Source organism: Scyliorhinus canicula, chromosome 13 (genome assembly GCF_902713615.1).
Source record: "Scyliorhinus canicula chromosome 13, sScyCan1.1, whole genome shotgun sequence".
NCBI classification, from domain to species: Eukaryota; Metazoa; Chordata; class Chondrichthyes; order Carcharhiniformes; family Scyliorhinidae; genus Scyliorhinus; species Scyliorhinus canicula.
In genome coordinates, this window is record NC_052158.1 from 160,633,941 (window position 1) to 160,655,745 (window position 21,805).

General features: G+C 60.1%; 1 protein-coding gene across 1 annotated transcript in view; it reads left to right on the plus strand.

Moving 5' to 3' along the window:
- The window catches only part of p3h2 (prolyl 3-hydroxylase 2), a 226,237-nt gene that overhangs the window by 183,868 nt on the left and 20,564 nt on the right, over positions 1-21,805 (plus strand). Inside the window, exons 12-13 of the mRNA XM_038816136.1 lie at positions 15,039-15,156; positions 18,165-18,240. Coding sequence (XP_038672064.1) covers positions 15,039-15,156; positions 18,165-18,240 — 194 coding nt within the window. The remainder of the gene's footprint in view (positions 1-15,038; positions 15,157-18,164; positions 18,241-21,805) is intronic.

Sequence of the window (21,805 nt, forward strand, 5' to 3'; positions counted from 1 at the left end):
AGTAAAGAAAGTTGAGACACAGTAATTGTTTGACATGAAGCTTGGGTTGATTTTATTTAATTTTATTCATAGATTATCATAGAATTGACAGTGCAGAAGGAGGCCATTCGGCCCATCGAGTCTGCACCGGCCCTTGGAAAGAGCACCCTACCCAAGCCCATATCTCCACCCTATCCCCATAACCCAGTAACCCCACCCAACATTAAGGGCAATTTTGGACACTAAGGGCAATTTATCACTGGCCAATCCACCTAACCTGCACATCTTTGGACTGTGGGAGGAAACCGGAGCACCCGGAGGAAACACTGGGAGGATGTGCAGACTTCGCACAGACAGTGACCCAAGCCAGAATCGAACCTGGGACCCTGGAGCTGTGAAGCAATTGTGCTAGCCACAATGCTACCGTGCTGCCCTAAAATTTAGAGTACCCAATTATTTTTCCCAATTAAGGGGCAATTTAGCGTGGCCAATCCACCTACTCTGCACGTCTTTGGGTTGTGGGGGTAAAACCCACGCAGACACGGGGAGAATGTGCAAACTCCACACGGACAGTGACCCAGAGCCGGGATTCGAACCCGGGTCCTCAGCGCCGTGAGGCAGCAATGCTAACCACTGCGCCGCCATGCTGGCCCTTTATTATTATATTATTGTCACATGTATTAGTTTACAGTGAAAAGTATTGTTTCTTTCATGCTGTACAAACAATGCATACCGTACGTAGGGAAGGAAGGAGGGACTGTAGAATATAATGTTACATTTATAGCAAGGTGGACAGAGAAGATAAACTTAATATGAGGTCCTAAAGATCACTAAATCTGTAAGTAATTGAATAAGAACATTGTTAGAGAGTTTAAAAGAGTTAGAATGAAGTTTTAGAATGAGAGTAAAGGATAGAATTGGAGTGTACGCTGGGCACAGCTTGTGTACTGGGGATCTGGGTGGTAGAATTGTAATTGTACAAAGACAGCCAATGTATGATGGATTGAGTAAGCGGAGATGGGAAAACCTGGGACGATTCGCCCTTCAGCAGAGAAAGTTACCGGAATCAAGAGGGTTAAAATCAAAACGGCTTCTGACTGTGTGACAGGAGGCTGGGGACCCAGATTGAAGATGGTCGGGGAAACCAGTGGAGGGGATGAGAATATTTACTCAGTGAGTTGCTGTGATCAGGAAGGTGTTGCCTGAAGTGTCTGTGAAGCAGATTCAAGAGGAACTTTCAAAATCAAATTGCAGAATGTATCTGTAGGGGGAGAAAACTACAGGGCTGTGGGTGGGTGGGGGTGGGTGGGTAGGGGGGCTGTGGGTGGGTGGGACTGTGGGTGGGTGGGGGGGTGGGGGTGGGGGGGTGGTAGAGGGGGGGCTTGGGTGGGGGTGGGGGTATTCAATTGGACAGATATTCCAGAGGGCCAGCACAGGCCAGAATGGCCTCTGAGGTCTCATTCTCTGTAATAAAACCGGAAGTCCTGGGAACCTTAGCTGGCCTGACAGCATCTGTGGAGAGAGAACCAGAGCTATCGTCTCGAGTCCAATTGTGACATTTTCCTTTCCCAGCAGTGGGGATTAAATTAAATGGATAACTTTACCAAGAGTTGGAAAATGCTGGGATGAATGGCGGGGACCGGGTGCTATACCACGATGCAAGATTATAATAAGAATCTTTATTAGTGTCACAAGTAGGCTTACATTAACACCCGTTCATTTTCTAACATCAAGAGAATGCGCCTGTCCATCGGTAGGCGAGACCACGGCACAGTCCTTGTGGAGACAAAGTCCCGTCTTCACATTGAGGGATACCCCCCATCGTGTTGTGCGGTACTATCACCGTGCTCAATGGGATAGGCTTTGAACAGATGTCGCAACTCATGACATCCATGGCCGCTGTGGGCCATCAACAGCGGGCAGCATGGTAGCATGGTGGTTAGCATCAATGCTTCACAGCTCCAGGGTCCCAGGTTCGGTTCCCGGCTGGGTCACTGTCTGTGCGGAGTCTGCACGTCCTCCCCGTGTGTGCGTGGTTTCCTCCGGGTGCTCCGGTTTCCTCCCACAGTCCAAGATGTGCGGGTTAGGTGGATTGGCCATGCTAAATTGCCGTAGTGTCCCTAAAAAGTAAGGTTAAGGGAGGGTTGTTGGGTTACGGGTATAGGGGTGGATACGAAGGTTTGAGTAGGGTGATCATTGCTCGGCACAACATTGAGGGCCGAAGGGCCTGTTCTGTGCTGTACTGTTCTAAATTCTAAACAGCAGCAGAATTATACTCAACCACAACCTGTAACCTCATGTCCCGGTATATCCCCCAATCTCCCATTCCCACCCAGCCAGGGGACCAACTCTGGTTCAATGAAGAGTGCAGGAGAGCATGCCAGGAGCAACATCAGGCAGACTGAAAACTGAGGTGTCAACCTGGTGAAGCTACAACACAGGGCTACCTGTGTGCCAACAGCCTAAGCAGCAAGTATAGACAGAGCTCAGCGATTCCACAACCAATGGTCAACTCTAAACTCCGCAATCCTTTTTTTAACTTTTATTTTCTTAATTTTCCAATTAAGGGGCAATTTAGCCTGGCCAATCCACCTAACCTGCACATCTTTGGGTTGTGGGGGTGAAACCCACGCAGACACGGGGAGAATGTGTAAACTCCACACGGACAGTGACCCAGGGCCGGGATTAGAACCCGGGTCCTCAGCACCGTAGGCAGCAATGCTAACCACTGTGCCACCGTGCTGCCCCAAACTCCGCAATCCTGCCACATCCAGCCGTGAATGGTGGTGGGCAATTAAACAACTGACTGGAGGAGGAGGCTCCACAAATATCCCCTCCTCACTGATGCAGGAGCCCAGAAGACAAGACAACAATCCTTCAGCCAGAAGTGCCGAGTGGATGATCCATCTCGGTCTCCTCCGGAGGTCCCCAGCATCACAGAGCAATGGGGTTGGGTCCTGAATACTGAGGGACACATGACAAAAAATTAATAATAAGGAAACGATGGATGAAATGAACAAACATTTTGCTTCTAGATACAAAAAACATTCCAGTTATACCCGTGAATCAGGAGGTGGGAGGGAGAGGGGAACTTGGTGAATTGCGATCACTAGGGAAGTTTTACTGAGCAAACTGATGGAGCTGAGGGCGGCATGTTAGCACAGTGGGTAGCACTCTTGCTTCACAGCGCCAGGGTCCCAGGTTCGATTCCCGGCTTGGGTCACTGTCTGTGCGGAGTCTGCACGTTCTCCCCATGGCTGTGTAGGTTTCCTCCGGGTGCTCCGGTTTCATCCCTACAAAGTCCCGAAAGACTTGTGGGTCACACACACCGGAGCCCACCCCTCACACACACTGGCACACAGTCCCCGCCCCACCCCCGCACACACAGAGTACAAAGGCAGTTTGCACAGGTGTGGAATGTGTTTAATAACAGACGTCCTGTACATGTGCCCATGCCCATCTAACTAATCTGTGCCCTGCAACCCTGTCACCTCACTCATCCGTGTTTACCTGTCTGGCCTCACAGGCCCTATCACTACGTCTGTGTGTCCCCCAGGACGGTACAGCAGAACTGGAGGTGGACTCCTGTGATTCCTGCCCTGTGACTGGGGTCCCTGTCGGCAGCCGCTTCCTGGGGCGGCCCGGCCTGGATGGTGCGGTGCCACCCTGTTCTGCCCGCTGCCCACCAGGGGCGGGAGGGGGAGGCAAAAGTGACGTGGGGTTCCGGGACCCCCCCTGCAGGGGGACCCAGGACGGGCCCCATCACTCCCCCCCCCCCCCCCCCCCCCTCCTCCCTGTGGTACCCGGTGGCCCCGCGGCTCTCCCTGGGATGGGGGTGCGGGCGGATCCAGCACCTGGGGCACCGGCATCACCTGGCACTGCCAGTGCTGGAGGCCCCACGCTGGCATCGACCAGGGTCTGGACGTTCACGGCCATGGAGCTCAGGGAGTGCGCCAACCGTGTCTGGCTCTGTACAACACCATCCATCATCCGGTCAATGGCGCTGATGCTGTCATCGATGGCCTGCAGGGACTGCGCCATGGCCTGCTGGGACTGGGTCATTGCCTGCTGGGAGTGCGGATTGGCCTGCTGGGACAGGGTCTTGGCCTGCTGGGACTGGGCCATGGCCTGCAGAGACTGGGCCATGGCCTGCTGGGACTGGGCCTTGGCCTGCTGGGACTGGGCTATGGCCTGCTGGGACTGGGCCATGGCCTGCTGGGACTGGGCCATGGCCTGCTGGGACTGGGCCTTAGCCTGCTGGGACTGGGCCATGGCCTGCTGGGACTGGGCCATGGCCTGCTGGGACTGGGCCATGGCCAGCTGGGACTGGGCCACTGCCTGCTGGGACTGGGCCATGGCCTGCTGGGACTGGGCCTTGGCCTGCTGGGACTGGGCCATGGCCTGCTGGGACTGGGCCATGGCCTGCAGAGACTGGGCCATGGACTGCTGGGACTGGGCCATGGCCTGCAGAGACTGGGCCATGGCCTGCTGAGACTGGGCCATGGCCTGCTGAGACTGGGCCATGGCCTGCAGAGACTGGGCCATGGCCTGCTGGGACTGCGCCTTGGCCTGCTGGGACTGGGCCATGGCCTGCAGAGACTGGGCCACTGCCTGCAGAGACTGGGCCATGGCCTGCTGGGACTGGGCCATGGCCTGCAGAGACTGGGCCATGGACTGCTGGGACTGGGCCATGGCCTGCAGAGACTGGGCCATGGCCTGCAGAGACTGGGCCATGGCCTGCAGAGACTGGGCCATGGCCTGCTGGGACTGCGCCTTGGCCTGCTGAGACTGGGCCATGGCCTGCTGGGACTGCGCCTTGGCCTGCTGAGACTGGGCCATGGCCTGCAGAGACTGGGCCACTGCCTGCAGAGACTGGGCCATGGCCTGCAGAGACTGGGCCACGGCCTGCAGAGACTGGGCCATGGCCTGCAGAGACTGGGCCATGGCCTGCTGGGACTGGGCCGTGGCCTGCTGGGACTGGGCCATGGCCTGCTGGGACTGGGCCATGGCCTGCTGGGACTGGGCCATGGCCTGCAGAGACTGGGCCACTGCCTGCAGAGACTGGGCCATGGCCTGCTGGGACTGGGCCATGGCCTGCAGAGACTGGGACATGGACTGCTGAGACTGGGCCATGGCCTGCAGAGACTGGGCCATGGCCTGCAGAGACTGGGCCATGGCCTGCTGGGACTGCGCCTTGGCCTGCTGAGACTGGGCCATGGCCTGCAGAGACTGGGCCACTGCCTGCAGAGACTGGGCCATGGCCTGCTGGGACTGAGCCGTGGCCTGATGGGACTGGGCCGTGGCCTGCAGAGACTGGGCCATGGTCTGCAGAGACTGGGCCACTGCCTGCAGAGACTGGGCCATTGCCTGCTGAGACTGGGCCATGGCCTGCTGGGACTGGGCCGTGGCCTGATGGGACTGGGCCATGGCCTGCTGGGACTGGGCCGTGGCCTGATGGGACTGGGCCATGGCCTGCTGGGACTGAGCCGTGGCCTGATGGGACTGGGCCATGGCCTGCAGAGACTGGGCCATGGTCTGCAGAGACTGGGCCACTGCCTGCAGAGACTGGGCCATTGCCTGCTGAGACTGGGCCATGGCCTGCTGGGACTGGGCCGTGGCCTGATGGGACTGGGCCATGGCCTGCTGGGACTGAGCCGTGGCCTGATGGGACTGGGCCATGGCCTGCAGAGACTGGGCCATGGTCTGCTGGGATTGGGTGAGGTTGTTGAGGGCCTCTGTGATGTTCAGCCGGCTCGGGTCCATGGCTTCCTGTGTGGTGGCAGCCCTGTCCCGGGCCACGGAGGCCGCATTCCCGGATAGCCCCAGGCCTTGCAGGCTCAGTCCCATGGCCGACACCGTCGCCACCATTGTCTCCACCGCGGATGCCACCCGTGCGGTGTTGGCCTGTGTGGCACTTGGCACCATTTCCTGCTGCATCTGCAGCTGCTGGAAACCAGCCGCCCCAGGGTCCCCGACTGCATCGGGTCTATGGGTGGGCGGGGGAACTCCAGGGACCCGGATCCCGTCTGGGCGGCAGGTGTTTGCCGGGGCTGGGCTGCCCTCCCACCGTCCAGCCCCTCGGCTGCTCCTACCCCCACCTGCTGTACCGGAGGGACTGTGTGGTGCTCACCAGTTACTGTCCCAGAAGCCTCATCACTAATGTACCCAACCGAGGCGGGTGTCTCTGCGATGGTCGGGGGGTGGGGGAGAAAGCTGTGGACACAGCCTCAGTGTCTCCATCGGACCGGTGGTTGGGGTCCCCTGGGGTGCCGTGTCCTGTCTGTCCGTGTGCTGGTGTCGGCAACTGGGCCGGGGGGCTGGTATCGGCACTGGGCCGGGGGGTTGGTTGGAGCTGGGCCGGGGGGCTGGTGTTGGAGCCTGGGCCGGGGGGCTGGTATCGGCACTGGGCCGGGGGGCTGGTGTTGGAGCTGGGCCGGGGGGCTGTGTTGGAGCTGGGCCGGGGGGCTGGTGTTGGAGCTGGGCCGGGGGGCTGGTGTCGGCACTGGGCCGGGGGGCTGGTGTCGGCACTGGGCCGGGGGGCTGGTGTGGGAGCTGGGCCGGGGGGCTGGCGTCGGCACTGGGCCGGGAGGCTGGTGTGGGCACTGGGCCGGGGGGCTGGTGTCGGCACTGGGCCGGGGGGCTGGTGTGGGAGCTGGGCCGGGGGGCTGGTGTGGGAGCTGGGCCGGGGGGCTGGTATCGGCACTGGGCCGGGGGGCTGGTGTTGGAGCTGGGCCGGGGGGCTGGTGTTGGAGCTGGCCGGGGGCTGGTGTTGGAGCTGGGCCGGTGGGGCTGTGTCGGCACTGGGCCGGGGGGCTGTGTCGGCACTGGGCCGGGGGGCTGGTGTGGGAGCTGGGCCGGGGGGGCTGGCGTCGCACTGGGCCGGGAGGCTGGTGTGGGTCACTGGGCCGGGGGGCTGGTGTGGGCACTGGGCGGGGGGCTGGTGTGGGAGCTGGGCCGGGGGGCTGGTGTTGGAGCTGGGCCGGGGGGCTGGTGTCGGCACTGGGCCGGTGGGGCTGGTGTTGGAGCTGGGCCGGGGGGCTGGTGTCGGAACTGGGGCGGGGGCTGGTGTGGGAGCTGGGCCGGGGGGCTGGTGTGGGAGCTGGGCCGGGGGGCTGGTGTGGAGCTGGGCCGGGGGGCTGGTGTCGGCACTGGGCCGGGGGGTTGGTGTGGGAGCTGGGCCGGGGGGCTGGTGTTGGAGCTGGGCCGGGGGGCTGGTGTTGGAGCTGGGCCGGGGGGCTGGTGTCGGCACTGGGCCGGGGGGCTGGTGTCGGCACTGGGCCGGGGGGCTGGTGTTGGAGCTGGGCCGGGGGGCTGGTGTCGGCACTGGGCCGGGAGGCTGGTGTTGGAGCTGGGCCGGGGGGCTGGTGTGGGAGCTGGGCCGGGGGGCTGGTGTCGGCACTGGGCCGGGGGGCTGGTGTTGGAGCTGGGCCGGGGGGCTGGTGTCGGCACTGGGCCGGGAGGCTGGTGTGGGAGCTGGGCCGGGGGGCTGGTGTGGGCACTGGGCCGGGGGGCTGGTGTGGGAGCTGGGCCGGGGGGCTGGTGTGGGAGCTGGGCCGGGGGGCTGGTGTGGGAGCTGGGCCGGGGGGCTGGTGTGGGAGCTGGGCCGGGGGGCTGGTGTTGGAGCTGGGCCGGGGGGCTGGTGTGGGAGCTGGGCCGGGGGGCTGGTGTCGGCACTGGGCCGGGGGGCTGGTGTGGGAGCTGGGCCGGGGGGCTGGTGTGGAGCTGGGCTGGGGGCTGGTGTGGGAGCTGGGCCGGGGGGCTGGTATCGGCACTGGGCCGGGGGGCTGGTGTGGGAGCTGGGCCGGGGGGCTGGTGTGGGCACTGGGCCGGGGGGCTGGTGTGGGCACTGGGCCGGGGGGCTGGTGTCGGCACTGGGCCGGGGGGCTGGTGTCGGCACTGGGCCGGGGGGCTGGTGTTGGAGCTGGGCCGGGGGGCTGGTGTTGGAGCTGGGCCGGGGGGCTGGTGTCGGCACTGGGCCGGGGGGCTGGTGTTGGAGCTGGGCCGGGGGGCTGGTGTTGGAGCTGGGCCGGGGGGCTGGTGTTGGAGCTGGGCCGGGGGGCTGGTGTTGGAGCTGGGCCGGGGGGCTGGTGTGGGCACTGGGCCGGGGGGCTGGTATCGGCACTGGGCCGGGGGGCTGGTGTGGGAGCTGGGCCGGGGGGCTGGTGTGGGCACTGGGCCGGGGGGCTGGTGTGGGCACTGGGCCGGGGGCTGGTGTCGGCACTGGGCCGGGGGGCTGGTGTGGGAGCTGGGCCGGGGGGCTGGCGTCGGCACTGGGCCGGGGGGCTGGTGTGGGCACTGGGCCGGGGGGCTGGTGTCGGCACTGGGCCGGGGGGCTGGTGTCGGCACTGGGCCGGGGGGCTGGTGTTGGAGCTGGGCCGGGGGGGCTGGTGTTGGAGCTGGGCCGGGGGGTTGGTGTGGGCACTGGGCCGGGGGGCTGGTGTTGGAGCTGGGCCGGGGGCTGGTGTGGGCACTGGGCCGGGGGGCTGGTGTGGGCACTGGGCCGGGGGGCTGGTGTTGGAGCTGGGCCGGGGGGCTGGTGTGGGAGCTGGGCCGGGGGCTGGTGTTGGAGCTGGGCCGGGGGGCTGGTGTTGGAGCTGGGCCGGGGGGCTGGTGTTGGAGCTGGGCCGGGGGGCTGGTGTCGGCACTGGGCCGGGGGGCTGGTGTTGGAGCTGGGCCGGGGGGCTGGTGTTGGAGCTGGGCCGGGGGGCTGGTGTTGGAGCTGGGCCGGGGGGCTGGTGTTGGAGCTGGGCCGGGGGGCTGGTGTTGGAGCTGGGCCGGGGGGCTGGTGTTGGAGCTGCCCTCCTCATCGCTGCTCGACTCCCTGTCGGCTGGTCGTCCAGGTGCTGGATGCAGGTCGGGCCGGGTGCTCCGGGTCGGTCACCGCGTGGCCCTGTGACACACAGCATGGTGGGGGAGGGGGAGGGGGAGAGGGGAGGGCTGAGGGGGGGGAGGGCCGAGGGGGGGAGGGCCGAGGGGGGGAGGGCCGAGGGGGGAGGGCCGAGGGGGGGAGGGCCGAGGGGGGAGGGCCGAGGGGGGGGAGGGCCGAGGGGGGGAGGGCCGAGGGGGGGAGGGCCGTGGGGGGAAGGCCGAGGGGGGGAGGGCCGAGGGGGGAGGGCCGAGGGGGGGGAGGGCTGAGGGGGGGAGGGCCGAGTGGGGAAGGGCTGAAGGGAAAGGGCCGAGGGGGGGGAGGGCCGAGGGGGGAGGGCCGAGGGGGGAGGGCCGAGGGGGGGGAGGGCTGAGGGGGGGGAGGGCCGAGTGGGGAAGGGCTGAAGGGAAAGGGCCGAGGGGGGGGAGGGCCGAGGGGGGAGGGCCGAGGGGAAGAGGGCCAGGCAGGGGGGGATCTCACTTGGTGGCGTCCCCGACCTCGGCATGGGCAATCTCCCGGTCCTCGGGTGCACCGGCTTTGTCCAGTGCCCTCTGCTTGTGCACGGTGAGCTGGCACAGGTCAGGTTCACCCGCTCCGGTTCGGGCTCGCTCCCTCCGGTTCGGGCTCGCTCCCTCCGGTTCGGGCTTGCTCCCTCCGGTTGGGGCTCGCTCCCGTTGGTTATGGAATAACAGCATTGTTAGGCTGTCCACTGCATGCAGTTGGGTCAATGTTGGCGATGGGTGCACAGGGCACACAGTCAATGCGGCTTGTATGGGTGGCTGCAGCCATGTGCCTCACGGCTGTGGTTGTCCTGTCCCCCTGGGGAGGGGGTGGGTGTCACACGTGGGGGGTAGAGGGGTTGGTGCCGTGGACACATTGCTGGGTACTCACCCTGGCTGCCCTCAGTAGGCCGTCGAGCTTTTTGCGGCACTGCTTGCCAGTCCGAGGTGTCACCACAATGGCACTGACGGCCGTGCCCACCTCCCTCCACAGACGCCGGGCCATGGTTGGCTGGCACCGTCCGGCTGGGTCCGGGGTACAGGCACCCCCTCCTCGAGGGCGCCCAGCAGCATCTCCAGGTCGTGGTGTGTGAACCTGCTCAGCGTGTCGCCATGGTCTCCCGTCGCCGGCCTGTGCGCTCGCGTCACCTGTTGAGCGCCGTGTCGCTGCTTCGTTTACGTGGCGCCTGGTCTCCGAGGCCGCGCCCCCCATGTTCCCGCCACGCCCCCCCATGTTCCCGCCACACCCCCATGTTCCCGCCACGCCCCATGTTCCCCGCCACGCCCCCCATGTTCCCGCCACGCCCCCCATGTTCCCGCCACGCCCCCCATGTTCCCGCCACGCCCCCCATGTTCCCGCCACGCCCCCCATGTTCCCGCCACGCCCCCCATGTTCCCGCCACGCCCCCCATGTTCCCGCCACACCCCCCATGTTCCCGCCACGCCCCCCATGTTCCCGCCACGCCCCCCATGTTCCCGCCACGCCCCCCATTTTCCCGCCACGCCCCCCATGTTCCCGCCACGCCCCCCATGTTCCCGCCACGCCCCCCATGTTCCTGCCACGCCCCTGCTAGCCCCCTTGTAGTTCGGAGAATGCCGTCTCGGAACGGGTGTTGGCAGCGAGGTAAAATGCGTCCGTTTTCCCGCCGGCGCCCGGACTCTGTTGCCGGAGCGGAGAATCGCGGCCGGGCTGTTCGGTGAATTGGACATTCTGAATTCTCCCTCAGTGACCTGAACAGGCGCCGGAATGTGGCGACTAGGGGGTTTTCAGAGTAACTTTATTGCAGTGTTAATGTAAACCTACTTGTGACAATAAAAATTATTATTATTATTACAAGTCTCCAGGCCCTGATGGACTTCATCCAAGGGTCTTAAAAGAAGTTGTAGATGAGTTTGTGTTAATTTTCCAAAATTCCTTGGATTCTGTAAAGGTTCCATCAGACTGGAAAGTAGCAAATTTAACCCTTCTGTTCAAGGGAGCCAGGAAATAGGTAACTACCGGCCAGTTAGCTTAACGCCTACCATGGGGAAGGTGTCAGAACTGATTATTAAGGAGATTTTCGCTGGACAACTTAGAGGAACATCGAGATAATCGGGAAGATTCACCTTGGTTTTGTAAAAGGGAAACCATTTTTTGGAGTTCTTTGAAGAAGTAACTTTCACTGTAAATAAAGGGGAACCGTAAGATGTACTGTACAGAAATTCCCACATTGTCAATATTCTAAATATTCCCACATTGTTAATAGAACAAAGAACAAAGAAAAGTCCAGCACAGGAACAGGCCCTTCGGCCCTCCAAGCCCGCGCCGATCATGCTGCCCGTCTAAACTAAAATCTCTACACTTCCGGGGTCCGTATCCCTCTATTCCAGGGGTGGGCAAACTTTTCTGTGCAAGGGCCACATTCAGAAATTCACAATTTTAAAGGGCCGCATAGTATATTAAGTAAAATAATTAATATTTAAAATAGCCAAAATAAAAGGTTTTTAAAGAAAAAAAAGCAATTAATTTTTATTAATTAATATTTTAAAGTAGAAACTTTACATGAAATACATTTATTTGAAAAACAAAGTAACTCAGTTTAAAGAAAAAAAGCAATTAATTTTTATTAATTAATACTTTAAAGTAGAAACTTCACATGAAACACATGTTGTGCCGAGAAATGATCACCCTACTCAAGCCAACGTATCCACCCTATACCAGTAACCCAACAGCCCCCCCCCCCGCCCCATTAACCTTAATTAAATTAAAAAATTTTAAAAACATTTTTTTTTTAATGACTTGATCTTGGTGGGCCGCATAAAGACCTTTGTCGGGCCGCATACTGCCCGCGGGCCGTAGTTTGCCCACCCCTGCTCTATTCCCATCCTATTCATGTATTTGCCCCTTAAACGTTACTATCGTCCCTGCTTCCACCACCTCCTCCGGCAGCGAGTTCCAGGCACCCACTACCCTCTGTGTAAAAAACTTGCCTCGTACATCTCCTCTAAACCTTGCCCCTCGCACCTTAAACCTATGCCCCCTAGTAATTGAAGCCTCTGACTATCCACTCTGTCTGTGCCCCTCAATTATTTAGACGAATATTTCAAAATATTCCCAGTGTTGAACTTCCAAATATTCCCGCATTGTTCATATTCCGGCAATGTCAGTGGGGTTGTTCGCTGATCACTCAGCAGCTGGGAAGCTGCTGCGAATTTTCGGAATGAATTTGGGGCTTTTAACTCTGTTTGGAGGGAGTTATTTAGGGAAGGGGCATCAATCGCTTCAGGATTCAGGGTGATTTAGCAGTTTGGATCAGAAATTGGCTAGCTGGAAGAAGACAAAGGGTGGTGGTTGATGGGAAATGTTCAGACTGGAGTCCAGTTACTAGTGGTGTACCACAAGGATCTGTTATGGGGCCGCTGCTGTTTGTCATTTTTATAAATGACCTGGAGGAGGGCGTAGAAGGATGGGTGAGTAAATTTGCAGATGACACTAAAGTGGTGGAGTTGTGGACAGTGCGGAAGGATGTTATAAATTACAGAGGGACATAGATAAGCTGCAGAGCTGGGCTGAGACATGGCAAATGGAGTTTAATGCAGAAAAGTGTGAGGTGATTCATTTTGGAAAGAATAACAGGAAGACAGAGTACTGGGCTAATGGTAAGATTCTTGGTAGTGTGGATGAGCAGAGAGATCTCGGTGTCCATGTACATAGATCCCTGAAAGTTGCCACCCAGGTTGAGAGGGTTGTTAAGAAGGTGTACGGTGTGTTAGCTTTTATTAGTAGATGGATTGAGTTTCGGAGCCATGAGGTCATGTTGCAGTTGTACAAAACTCTGGTGCGGCCGCATTTGGAGTATTGCATGCAGTTCTGGTCGCCTCATTATAGGAAGGACATGGAAGCATTGGAAAGGGTGCAGAGGAGATTTACCAGGATGTTGCCTGGTATGGGCAGCACGGTAGCACAGTGGTTAGCACTGTTGCTTCACAGCTCCAGAGTCCCAGGTTCGATTCCCGGCTTGGGTCACTGTCTGTGTGGAGGCTGCACGTTCTCCCCGTGTCTGCGTGGGTTTCTTCCGGGTGCTCCGGTTTCGTCCCACAGTCCAAAGATGTGCAGGTTAGGTGGATTGGTCATGCTAAATTGTCCTTAGTGTCCAAAATTGCCCTTAGTGATCGGTGGGGTCACTGGGTTATTGGAATACGGTGGAGGTGTGGGCTTGGGTAGGGTGCTCTTTCAAAAGAGGCAGTGCAGACTTGATGGGCCGAATGGCCTCCTTCTGCACTGTAAATTCTATGATTCTATGGAGGGAAGATCCTATGAGGGAAGGCTGAGGGACTTGAGGCTGTTTTCGTTAGAGAGAAGAAGGTTAAGAGGTGACTTGAAATGAAAAATGAAATGAAAATCGCTTATTGTCACAAGTAGACTTCAAATGAAGTTACTGTGAAAAGCCCCTAGTCGCCACAATCTGGCGCCTGTTCGGGGAGGCTGGTATGGGATGAGGCATACAAGATGATCAGAGGATTAGATAGGGTGGACAGTGAGAGCCTTTTTCCTCGGATGGTGATGTCCAGCACGAGGGGACATAGCTTTAAATTGAGGGGTGATAGATATAGGACAGATGTCAGAGGTAGATTCTTTACTCAGAGAGTAGTAAGGGTCTGGAATGCCCTGCCTGCAACAGTAGTGGACTCGCCAACACTAAACGCATTCAAATGGTCATTGGATAGGCATATAGACGATAAGGGAATAGTGTAGATGGGCTTTAGAGGGGTTTCACAGGTCGGCGCAACATTGAGGGCCGAAGGGCCTGTACTGCGCTGTAATGTTCTATGTTCCAGGACGCTGGGCGGGGAGTATCTGCTCCCGTTCACATTGGGCGGGTGCGAGGAGCAGAGTAAATATTGCAAAAGCTGCAAAGTCAGTTTTTAAGACAGTATAAATGCCAGAGGGAGGTGATAATTACGACAGGCGTCACACTGCAATGTTCATCTGATTATCAGGCCATAACGCCGGAATCACCCCTCCCCTCGCCATGCCCCCCTCGCCATGCCCCTCGCCATGCCCCCTCCCTCACCATGCCCCCCCTCGCCATGCCCCCCTCGCCATGCCCCCCTCGCCATGCCCCCCTCACCATGCCTCCCTCACCATGCCCCCCCTCGCCATGCCCCCCTCGCCATGCCCCCCTCGCCATGCCCCCCTCGCCATGCCCCCCTCGCCATGCCCCCCTCGCCATGCCCCCCTCGCCATGCCCCCCTCGCCATGCCCCCTCCCTCACCATGCCCCCCCTCGCCATGCCCCCCTCGCCATGCCCCCCTCGCCATGCCCCCCCACCTCGCCATGCCGCCTCCTCGCCATGCCCCCTCCCTCGCCATGCCCCCTCCCTACCCATGCCCCCCCACCCCCCCCCACCTTGCCATGCCCAGTAAAAATCTATTCTCGTTAGTGTGAGAGCAGAACGGAATGAATCACGCCGGGTCTCCCAGGACATAAACCTGGCAAACAGACCACCCTGAGGGGCTCAGGTTAGTGCATCGCTCGGGATAAGATCGAGTTCCCAGGCAGTGCCCCCTGATCCTACACTGGTATTTCCTTGTCACTGCCCCCTGGTCACTGCCCCCTGGCCACTGCCCCCTGCTCACTGCCCCCTGGCCACTGCCCCCTGCTCACTGCCCCCTGGCCACTGCCCCCTGCTCACTGCCCCCTGGCCGCTGCCCCCTGGCCACTGCCCCCTGCTCACTGCCCCCTGGCCACTGCCCCCTGCTCACTGCCCCCTGGCCACTGCCCCCTGGCCACTGGTCACTGCCCCCTGGCCACTGCCCCCTGGCCACTGCCCCCTGCTCACTGCCCCCTGGCCACTGCCCCCTGGCCACTGCCCCCTGGCCACTGCCCCCTGGCCACTGCCCCCTGGCCACTCGGTTCAGCATGTCGCTGGGGGGGGGGGGGGGGGGGGGGGGCGATGAATCAAAAACCGCCCCACCAGCGATACATCATGGACCCGCCTCTTGGAGCTTACCTGACTACACGGGGGGGGGGGGGGGGGGGGGGGGGGGGGGGGGGGGAAACCGGCATTGCTGCCGGGGCTTCATGTCTGATTGTTTCCACCCAGTGTCTCCCTGGAAGTTGGACATAAACTATCGGCAGCTCAGAGAGGCGCGGTGAGCAAACATCAGGTTTTTATGTGGAGGGTGAACTCACGTCTCTGAAATATTTCCAGGTCAGCAGGACAATCGCAATGACCTTAGCCACCCAATTCATGCTGATAACTGCCTACTCGACCCAGATGCCAGTGAGTGTTGGAAGGAGCCGCCAGCTTACACGTTCAGAGACTACAGGTAAGGAGATGTGCCATTGACAGTGTGCAGACAGGGTGCCATGGTAATAGGCAGGGTTAGTGCCAGGGAGCGGTGTCACTGTACCAGAGCCGTGCCAGGGGGCCAGAGCTGTGCAGGGGCCGGAGCAGTGCCAGGGAGCTGGAGCCAGAGGGCTGGAGCAGTGCCAGGGGGCCGGAGCAGTGCCAGGGGGCCGGAGCAGTGCCAGGGGGCCGGAGCCAGGGGGCCGGAGCCAGGGGGTCGGAGCAGTGCCAGGGGGCCGGAGCCAGGGGGCCGGAGCAGTGCCAGGGGGCCGGAGCAGTGCCAGGGGGCTGGAGCAGTGCCAGGGGGCCGGAGCCAGGGGGCCGGAGCCAGGGGGCCGGAGCAGTGCCAGGGGGCCGGAGCCAGGGGGCCGGAGCAGTGCCAGGGGGCCGGAGCCAGGGGGCCGGAGCAGTGCCAGGGGGCTGGAGCCAGGGGGCCGGAGCAGTGCCAGGGGGCCGGAGCAGTGCCAGGGGGCCGGGGCAGTGCCAGGGGGCTGGAGCAGTGCCAGGGGGCCGGAGCAGTGCCAGGGGGCCGGAGCCAGGGGGCCGGAGCAGTGCCAGGGGGCTGGAGCCAGGGGGCTGGGGCAGTGCCAGGGGGCTGGAGCCAGGGGGCTGGGGCAGTGCCAGGGGGCTGGAGCCAGGGGGCTGGAGCCAGGGGGCTGGAGCAGTGCCAGGGGGCCGGAGCCAGGGGGCCGGAGCCAGGGGGCCGGAGCAGTGCCAGGGGGCCGGAGCAGTGCCAGGGGGCCGGAGCAGTGCCAGGGGGCTGGAGCAGTGCCAGGGGGCTGGAGCCAGGGGGCCGGAGCAGTGCCAGGGGGCTGGAGCCAGGGGGCCGGAGCAGTGCCAGGGGGCCGGAGCAGTGCCAGGGGGCCGGAGCCAGGGGGCTGGAGCCAGGGGGCCGGAGCCAGGGGGCTGGAGCAGTGCCAGGGGGCCGGAGCAGTGCCAGGGGGCTGGAGCAGTGCCAGGGGGCTGGAGCCAGGGGGCTGGAGCAGTGCCAGGGAGCTGGAGCAGTGCCAGGGGGCTGGAGCAGTGCCAGGGGGCGCCTTGGCCCTCGGTTCAGCATGTCGCTGTGGGGAGGGGGTGGGGGGGGGGGGGGGGGGGGGGGGGGGGGGGGGTGGGGGTGGGGGTGGGGGGGGGGGGGGAGGCGGTGAATCAGCCGCCCCACCAGCGATACATGGCCCGGAGTTCCGCACAGTGTTCACCAGGGGAGAATATGGTGTGGCCGGTACAACATCCCGCGAGATCCCAGTGGCAAGATCTCCTTTTCAGAGTTTCCCCATCCCTCACCGCTGACGAGGACCCGGCCCAGAAACGCCCAGGGCAGCACGGTAGCACAGTGGTTAGCACAGTTGCTTCACAGCTCCAGGGCCCTGGGTTCGATTCCCGGCTTGGGTCACTGTCTGTGCGGAGTCTGCACGTTCTCCCCGTGTCTGCGTGGGTTTCCTCCGGGTGCTCCGGTTTCCTCCCACAAGTCCTGAAAGACGTGCTGTTAGGTGAATTGGGCATTCTGAATTCTCCCTCTGTGGACCTGAACAGGCGCCGGAATGTGGCGACTAGGGGATTTTCACAGTAACTTCATTACAGTGTTAATGTCAGCCTACTTGTGACAATAAAGATTAAGATAAGAAGAGCTGCAGCTGGAGAACCCATGGGGGATTAACTGGTAAAAATAGACCGCGGGGGAGATGGACATACCAGGCAGTACCCTGGCATTGCCCCCTGGCATTGCCCCCTGGGATTACCCCCTGGCATTCCTTCCTGGCATTCTCCACTGGCATTGCCCCTTGCCATTGCCCCCTGCCATTGTCCCTGCCATTGCCCCCTTGCCCCCTGCCATTGCCCCCTGGCATTGCCCCCTTGCCATTGCCCCCTGGCATTGCCCCCTGGCATCCCCCTGGCATTCCCCCCTGGGATTGCCCCCTTGCCATTGCCCCCTTGCCATTGCCCCCTGGCATTGCCTCTGTTATTCAGGATTCCTGGCCGGCACCTTTTTCCAGTTCCTCCCACCAGCGCGATGCCGTGAGTCACGCCTGCAGGTTTTGTTTGCACTGTGCGGATTATCGGTCAAGAGAAGCCGGCTGTGCCCCCGGCCAGCTGGCCGCTCTGCCATGATCCCAGTGGATTAAACATACAAGTTGACTGTGGTCGGACACAATCCTCTCTGAACTCAAGCAAAATTTCTGTGGATTTCTCCTCAGAAGCCCCCAGATGATTCTTTTACCGTGAACCACCCTGTCTCACTGAACCCCAACTTCCACACCAGTGATTTCAAATTCTGCACCCACCCCAGTGATTCTCTCTCTCGCTCTCTCTCTCTCCCCAGTGACTCTCTCTCTCTCCCCAGTGACTCTCTCTGTCTCTCCCCCCGTGACGCTCTCTCTGTGTCTCTCTCTCCCCAGTGATTCTCTCTGTCTCTCCCCCCGTGACGCTCTCTCTCTGTCTCTCTCTCCCCAGTGACTCTCTCTGTCTCTCCCCAGTGACTCTCTCTCCCCCCGTGACGCTCTCTCTCTGTCTCTCTGTCCCCAGTGACTCTCTCTGTCTCTCCCCCCGTGACGCTCTCTCTGTGTCTCTGTCCCCAGTGACTCTCTCTCTGTCTTTCTCTCTCCCCAGTGACTCTCTCTCTCTCCCCAGTGACTCTCTCTCTCTCTCTCTCTCCCCAGTGACTCTCTCTCTCTCTCTCCCCAGTGACTCTCTCTCTCTCTCTCTCCCCAGTGACTCTCTCTCTCTCTCTCCCAGTGACTCTCTCTCTCTGTTTCTCCCCAGTGACTCTCTCTCTCTCTCTCTCTCTCCCCAATGACTCTCTCTCTCTCTCTGTTTCTCCCCAGTGACTCTCTCTCTCTCTCTCTCCCCAGTGATTCTCTCTCTCTGTCTCTCTCTCCCCAGTGACTCTCTCCCCCCCCAGTGACTCTCTCCCCCCCCCCCCCCCCCAGTGACTCTCTCTCTCGCTCTCTTTCTCTCCCCCCAGTGATTCACTCTCTGTCTCTCTCTCCCCAGTGCCATTTTATATCTGAATGGTGATTTTGATGGAGGAGAATTTATCTTTACAGAAATCGATGCAAAGACGATCACAGTAAGTAGAATGTTTATGAATATTTGCCAGGTGCAGTAGTTATTCCCTTCTAATCGGGCAACGGCCTGCTTTAACGTCGCCTCTTTGTCCATCTGAGCAGCTCTTCATTCAGTTGTTCAGTGTCAGACTCTGATTTTGTAAATATTGTAAAGGCCGGGTGATCCTTGACCTGACCTGGAAGTACTTCATGTCATAAAACTGGAGTCAGTGGAATTCAGGGGGAACTATCCGCTGGTTGGAGCCATACCTGGTACAAAGGAAGATGGTTGTCAGAGGCCATCACTGCAGGAGTTCCCCAGGGGAGTGTCCTGGTCCCAACCAGCCTCAGCTGCTTCATCAATGATCGTCCTTCCATCAGAGGGTCAGAAGTGGGGATGTTTGCTGAATGTTTGCTCGATGTTCAGCACCATTCGCAACTCCTCAGAGACTGAGGTATTAGGGAAGGAACATGGAATGTTGGCTTTTATTTCAAAGGGAATGGAATATCAAAATGAGGAAGTCTTGTTAAACGCCACAAAGCATTGGTTAGACCACACCTGGAATACAGTCCACAGTTTTGGTCACTTTATCTAAGAAAAGATGTCCTGACATTGGAGGTAGTGCAGAGAAGGTTCACTAGGCGAATCCTGCGTAGGGAGGGGGTTTCTTTCTTTTTAATAAACAATTTTATTGAGGCAGTTTTTGGCTTTATAAACAGTTACAGACATCAACAGAAAGAAAGCAAAAAAGGCAAAAATGTGCAAACATCCACATACATTCAATACTTCCATCGTAACATACTGCACAAGCCCGCTCCTCTCCCACCGGTACTACCCGCCATTTTATCCCTCATACTCTACTCTACCTCCCCCCCCCCCCCCCCCCCCCCCCACCCCCTGCTGACGCTCACTCTCCCGCAAAGAAGTCAATAAATGGTTGCCACCTCCGGGTGAACCCCTGCACAGATCCCCTCAAGGCGAACTTAATTTTTTCCATACCCAGGAAACTCGACATGTCCGCAAGCCACCACTCAGTCTTCGGGGGCTTTGAGTCCCTCCACGCCAATAATATTCGTCGCCGGGCTATCAGGGAAGCAAAGGCCAAAACATCGGCCTCTTTCTCCCCCTGGACGCCCGGGTCTTCCGAAACCCCCAAAATTGCCACCCCTGGACTCATCACCACCCTTGTTTTTAGCACCCAGGACATGACGCCCGCAAATCCCTCCCAGTACCCCGTCAGCTTAGGGTATGCCCAAAACATGTGTACGTGGTTTGCCGAGCGCATTTGTCCTCTATCCCGAAAAATTTGCTCATCCGAGCCACCGTCATATGGGCCCGGTGAATGACCTTAAATTGGATCAGCCCGAGCCTAGCACATGTCGCGGTCGAGTTTACCCTACTCAGGGCCTCTGCCCACAGCCCATCCTCCATTTCCCCACCTAGCTCCTCCTCCCATTTAAGTTTCAGTTCCTCTGTCTGGGACCCTTCCTCCCTCATGAGCACCTTATATATACCCGAGACTCTGCCCTCCCCTTCTTCCCTCCTAGAGACTATTCTGTCGAGGATCCCCATTGGCGGGAGGCGCGGGAAAGATGGGACCTGTCTACGAACAAAGTCCCGCAACTGTAGGTACCTAAAATCATTTCCCCTTACCAACCCAAATTTCTCCTCCAAGCTCCTCAAACTCGTGAAGCTCCCTTCCAGGAACATATCACCCACCCTTCCCGCCCCCGCTCGCCGCCATACTCGGAACCCCCCATCCATACTGCCGGGGGCAAACCGATGGTTGTCGCAGATTGGCACCCAGACAGACGCCCCCATCTCCCCCACATGCCTCCTCCACTGGCCCCATATCCGCAGGGTCGCCACCACTACCGGGCTGGTGGTGTACTTGGCCGGCGGCAGCGGTAGAGGAGCCGTGACCAGGGCTGCCAAGCTGGAGCCCCTGCACGAAGCCGCCTCCACCCGCTCCCAAATAGACCCCGTACCCACCATCCACTTCCTTATCATAGCGATGTTGGCCGCCCAGTAATAATTAATCAGACTCGGCAAAGCCAGCCCTCCCTCGCTGCGGTTCCTCTCCAACATCGCCTTCTTCACCCGCGGAGACTTTCCCGCCCAGACAAAGCTCATGATCAGCCCGTTAACTCTTTTGAAGAAGGACTGTGGGATAAAGATCGGGAGGCACTGAAAAATAAACAAAAATCGAGGGAGGATTGTCATCTTTACAGTCTGCACCCTCCCTGCCAGCGACAGCGGGAGTGCATCCCATCTCCGAAACTCTCCCTTCATTTGCTCCACCACCCTGGCCAAATTTAACTTATGCAGCCTGCCCCAGTCTCGTGCCACCTGGATTCCCAAATACTGGAAATTTTCCTCAACCAGCCTAAACGGTAGCCCTCTCAATCTGTTCTCCTGGCCCCTTGCCTGGACCACAAACATTTCACTCTTGGCCGTATTTAATTTGTATCCTGAGAACTGGCCGAACTCCCTCAGCATTCCCAGTATAGTTCCCATCCCGGCCACTGGGTCCGACACGTACAGGAGCAGGTCGTCTGCATAAAGAGAAACCTTGTGTTCAACCCCGCCCCTCACCATCCCCTTCCAACCCTCTGCGGCTCTCAGCGCAATCGCCAGCGGCTCTATGGCCAGCGCAAACAGCAGCGGGGAGAGCGGGCAGCCCTGCCTGGTCCCTCGGTACAACCTAAAGTACTCCGACACTTCTCTGTTGGTCCTGACGCTGGCCCTCGGGGCCTGATATAATAATTTGATCCAATCCACCAATCCCTCCCCGAACCCAAACCGTCCGAGCACCTCCCATAGATAGTCCCACTCCACCCGGTCAAAGGCCTTCTCGGCGTCCATTGCCACCACTACCTCCACCTCTCTACCCGCCGGCGGCATCATTATCACATTGAGCAATCTCCTCAGATTGGCCGCCAGCTGCCTACCTTTCACGAACCCAGTTTGATCCTCCCCAATCACCTCCGGTACGCAGTCCTCCATTCTACCCGCCAGTACCTTTGCCAGGAGCTTGGCGTCTACATTAATCAGGGAGATTGGCCTGTAAGACCCACACGCCTCCGGGTCTTTACCCCGCTTCAATATCAATGATATAGTGGTTTGCGACATTGTCGGCGGCAGGGTCCCTCTGTCCCTTGCCTCATTGAAAACCCTCGCCAAGACCGGGCCCACCAGCTCAGAGAACTTCCTATAGAACTCTACTGGGTATCCATCCGGCCCCGGGGACTTCCCCGACTGCATGGCCTTTAGGCCCCCCAATACCTCCTCTACTCTAATCGGGGCGCCCAGCCCCCCCCCAACTGTTGGGAATGTTAACCCGTCCAGAAACCTTTTCATCCCCTCCGGTTCTTCCGGCGTCTCCGAAGTATACAGCTTACGATAAAAGTCCCGGAATACCCTATTCAATCCTGCCGGGTCCTCCACTTTGCGCCCCCCCCTCGTCCCTCACTCTACCTATTTCCCTGGCCGCCTCCCTCCTCCTGAGTTGCTGCACTAACAGTCTGCTAGCCTTTTCCCCATACTCGTACACCACTCCCCTCGCCTTCCTAAGCTGTTCCACGGCC